At 36.6% G+C, this 4,321-nt stretch overlaps 1 protein-coding gene across 1 annotated transcript; it reads right to left on the reverse strand.

Annotated features, from left to right (window-relative positions):
* Window positions 1–1,380: 1,380 nt before the first annotated feature.
* Window positions 1,381–3,890, reverse strand: LOC137645548 (uncharacterized). Its single transcript, XM_068378351.1, has 4 exons — window positions 3,847–3,890; window positions 3,265–3,406; window positions 1,687–1,806; window positions 1,381–1,488 (listed from the first exon to the last, which is right to left on the reverse strand). Exons 1-4 carry the CDS (start codon window positions 3,888–3,890, stop codon window positions 1,381–1,383), a joined length of 414 nt encoding a protein of 137 aa, XP_068234452.1.
* Between the last annotated feature and the right edge of the window lie 431 nt (window positions 3,891–4,321).

Here is a 4,321-nt window from a genome sequence, read left to right on the forward strand (position 1 = left end):
AGGTGGCCGATGTGGTAACATCCCTGACTGGTAATCGTCAGACTAGGGTTCGAGTCCCGCTCAAACTCGCTAGTTTCTTTGGTCGATGCAACCTCGCCATCCTTGTGAGCTAAGAATGGGGGTTTGGGGGAGCTTATAGGTCTATCTGCTGAGTCATCCGCAGCCATTGCCTGGCCCTTCTTGGTCCTAGCTTGGGTGGAGAGGGGCCTTGGGCGCTGATCATATATATTTTTGGTCAGTATCTAGGGCATTGTCGGGCTTGACAGGGCAATTTGTTACTGTCCCTTGCCTTTGCCATTCATGAGCTACCTTTAAACCTGTGTGGGTATCTGCTGCCTACGGAACGTTGTTCCTTTCAGCTTTAATTTGTAGAAGGATTTTCTCGGCTGCTATACTGACGCTGATGGTCACGTGTTTGAAAGACCTTTTAAAACTTTTTTTTGAAGAATCATGTACCAATGCCGCAGTTATTTTTATGATTTATTGAATATGTGCATATATTCATTTGATTGTTAACCCATTTGTGGTCTTTCATAATTTTCCTCTTCCCTTTTTTAATTATATAAAAGTTTTCTTTATTCCCTTTTCAATTATATAAAAGCTTGCTTTATTAAGTTAATGGCTTTCTAGACTTGTTTGGTATAAATGTGGATTCTTTTTGAATGATAGGGATAATAGTGATAATAATACGATGAACACACCATATGTTTAGATTGTTGGTACTAAGATTCACGGATTTATTATAGTTGCGGACGGGACAAGGTTTTCTACTAAAAAAAAACAAAAAAAAAAAACGGTTGTTTCATATAGAAAACGCCAGTTTTTTTTTCGTAAATGACACTTATTTTCTCGACAAATTAATACTTAATGATATATATATATATATATATATATATATATATATATCCACCGATAATGGGAGACCCGGGTTTTGGGTAGGGAAAATTTACCAAGAAAATGGTATATAATGGTAAAACAAACGTTTTATTCTCTATACATTATTTTCTGGAACGCATAATGAATCCATGGAAAACTGCACAAATTTTACCAAATTCATAGTATAATCTTTGCTATAAATCAGGGTGAATAAATGAAAAATGGCAAACATTTATCATGAAGCGAATTTGTATGAGAAAATCAAATATCTTAGGATCTGAAATTAGAACTAGATTTTTTTTTTTTATTATTTTATTCTCAGATCATGCCATTACATTAAGTATGGTGAATTATGATGAGATATAATTTCATGCAAATAGCCTGAGAGCAGGAATGATGTCATCTCCTTGAGAGATTTTTTTTATATCTCTGTTGCTCCCAGGCAAGTTCTCTGAGGATTAATCGACTCAAGAACTTCTGGTCGACTCAAGTTTGTAGATGTTATTATTCGATGCAGTGCTCTTGGAATCCATCGTCACAACAAAGCATATTCGTAGAGGCTTGACCTGTGTACTCCCAGGGACCGCCACATACCTCGTAATAGCCATAGACCTGGAATTCAATACTTGTTATACATTGGATAAACGAAGAAAAAAGTATTCTTATCGCTCATGTACTGAAGACATACCATTCAATTGCATGAACAATAGAGAGACAGAAAATCATTAAAGTCAAAGTATATATGAATGTAATCTTCAAAACAATGAGTTTTATATAAATGTAGTCTTCAAAGGAAACTTCAAAACTTACGTAATGGTTATGGACGAAATCGTAACTGAGTCCTGTCAGAGTCTCGCAAATAAACTGGCCTACGGTTTTACCTTCTGGGGTTATCTCCCACATGTCACCGTAATGGCTGAATTCATTGATCTAGGAAGAAAGTTAACATAGGTTAAATTGAAATGCAAAAGGATTATTTTATGCTCTGGATATCAATAAGTATTTAGCGGCACACACTTCGAGAAGTGGATCATAGAGGTGCAACCATCGATTGCACTCCAGATATATATTTTGAAACTGAATAAGGTACTAATGAGAGAGAGAGAGAGAGAGAGAGAGAGAGAGAGAGAGAGAGAGAGAGAGAGAGAGAGAGAGAGAGAGAGATTCATTGATATACCTCCATGAAACATTTATTCTTGCACTTATGGTCTTCGCAGGAATCCATTGCACCCCAGATATAAATGGAAACTAAATAAGGTAATGAGAGAGAGAGAGAGAGAGAGAGAGAGAGAGAGAGAGAGAGATATTTCATTGATATACCTCCGTGATGCATTTATTCTTGCATTTGTTATGGTCTTCGCAGGAATCCATTGCACTTCAGATTTGAGAGAGAGAGAGAGAGAGAGAGAGAGAGAGAGAGAGATTTCATTGACATACCTCCGTGATGCAATTATTCTTGCATTTGTTATGGTCTTCGCAGGAATCCATTGCAATCCAGATAGAAATTTGAAGAGAGAGAGAGAGAGAGAGAGAGAGAGAGAGAGAGAGAGAGAGAGAGAGAGAGAGAGAGAGAGAGAGAGAGAGAGAGAGAGAGATATTTCATTGACATACCTCCGTGATGCATTTATTCTTGCACTTTTTATGTTCCTCGCAGGAATCCATTGCACTCCTGATAGAAATTGAAACGTGAGTTAATAAGTGAGAGAAAGAGAGAGAGAGAGAGAGAGAGAGAGAGAGAGAGAGAGAGAGAGAGAGAGAGAGAGAGAGATTTCATTGACATACCTCCGTGATGCATTTATTCTTGCATTTGTTATGGTCTTCGTAGGAATCCATTGCACTCCTGATAGAAATTGAAACTTAAGTTAATAAGTGAGAGAGAGAGAGAGAGAGAGAGAGAGAGAGAGAGAGAGAGAGATTTCATTGACATACCTCCGTGATGCATTTATTCTTGCATTTGTTATGGTCTTCGCAGGAATCCATTGCACTCCAGATAGAAATTGAAGTGAGAGAGAGAGAGAAAGAGAGAGAGAGAGAGAGAGAGAGAGAGAGAGAGAGAGAGAGAGAGAGAGAGAGAGAGATGTTTCATTGACATACCTCCGTGATGCATTTATTCTTGCACTTTCTATGTTCCTCGCAGGAATCCATTGCACTCCTGATAGAAATTGAATCGTAAGTTAATAAGCCAGAGAGAGAGAGAGAGAGAGAGAGAGAGAGAGAGAGAGAGAGAGAGAGAGAGAGAGAGAGAGAGAGAGAGAGAGATATTGACATACCTCCGTGATGCATTTATTCTTGCATTTGTTATCGTCTTCGCAGGAATCCATTGCACTCGAGAGAGAGAGAGAGAGAGAGAGAGAGAGAGAGAGAGAGAGAGAGATTTCATTGACATACCTCCGTGACACATTTATTCTTGCACTTGTTATGTTCCTCGCAGGAAGTAAGAGGGATTTCTGGGAATTCGTAGACCATGGTCTCCACGTCGTCTGAAGTGATGAAGGCTCCGCAGCGACACCAGGCTTCATTTTGTTGAGCACTTTAATATGTAATTAAATAGAATGAATAATGGTTACTATGGATGAAATACATGAGGTATTTCACACAATGTAGGGAAAGACAAGAAAATAGTCGTTTGGGGTATATACGTTTTTGCATTCATATATACAAATTATGTATATTTATGTTCGTATATCTATCTATCTATATATGTCTATCTATATACCTATATACATATACTTATATATATATATATATATATATATATATATATATATATATATATATATATATAATTATATAAGTATATGTATATAGGTATATAAAAAGTATATATATGTGTTTGTATGTATATAATATATATATATATATATATATATATATATATATATATATATATATATATATATATGTATAAATAAAGTGTGTATGCATACAAGTTTTGGGCTTTAACAAATTGATGATACAGTAAGTCTTTACCTTACGGCTGCAACTAAAGCAAGGAGGACAATTGCGAGCTTCATTGTGGCTACCTGTGTGTTAAGATCAGAGTGATGATGGATGTTTCTCGATCTCCTTATAAATGCTGTGATGGAAATGTTTTCGTCACGATAAGGAAAGACCGTGATGACTGACGACTCTACTTGAAATTAAGTGTGTCGTGTGACTATTCCCTTTGGAAACACGTGTGTGTGTGTGTGTGTGTGTGTGTGTGTGTTTGTTTGTGTGTGTATCGATTTTAATTTTCAATTGTTGATAAGTATAATCTTTCGTTAAATAACCTTTCGACGCCTGACCAGTGAACGAGATGTAAAAAGAGCGATTATTCCTGTGTTTAAACTTCAGGTATGTCTTGTTTATAACAAGTTATAAATTGATTGTGTCTTTTATGATGAATAGATGCCGAAGACATGTAGATTGTTGAGGATCCTCAGCTCTGCTCCTGCCAGTTATG

This window comes from Palaemon carinicauda, chromosome 8 (assembly GCF_036898095.1).
Source record: "Palaemon carinicauda isolate YSFRI2023 chromosome 8, ASM3689809v2, whole genome shotgun sequence".
NCBI classification, from domain to species: Eukaryota; Metazoa; Arthropoda; class Malacostraca; order Decapoda; family Palaemonidae; genus Palaemon; species Palaemon carinicauda.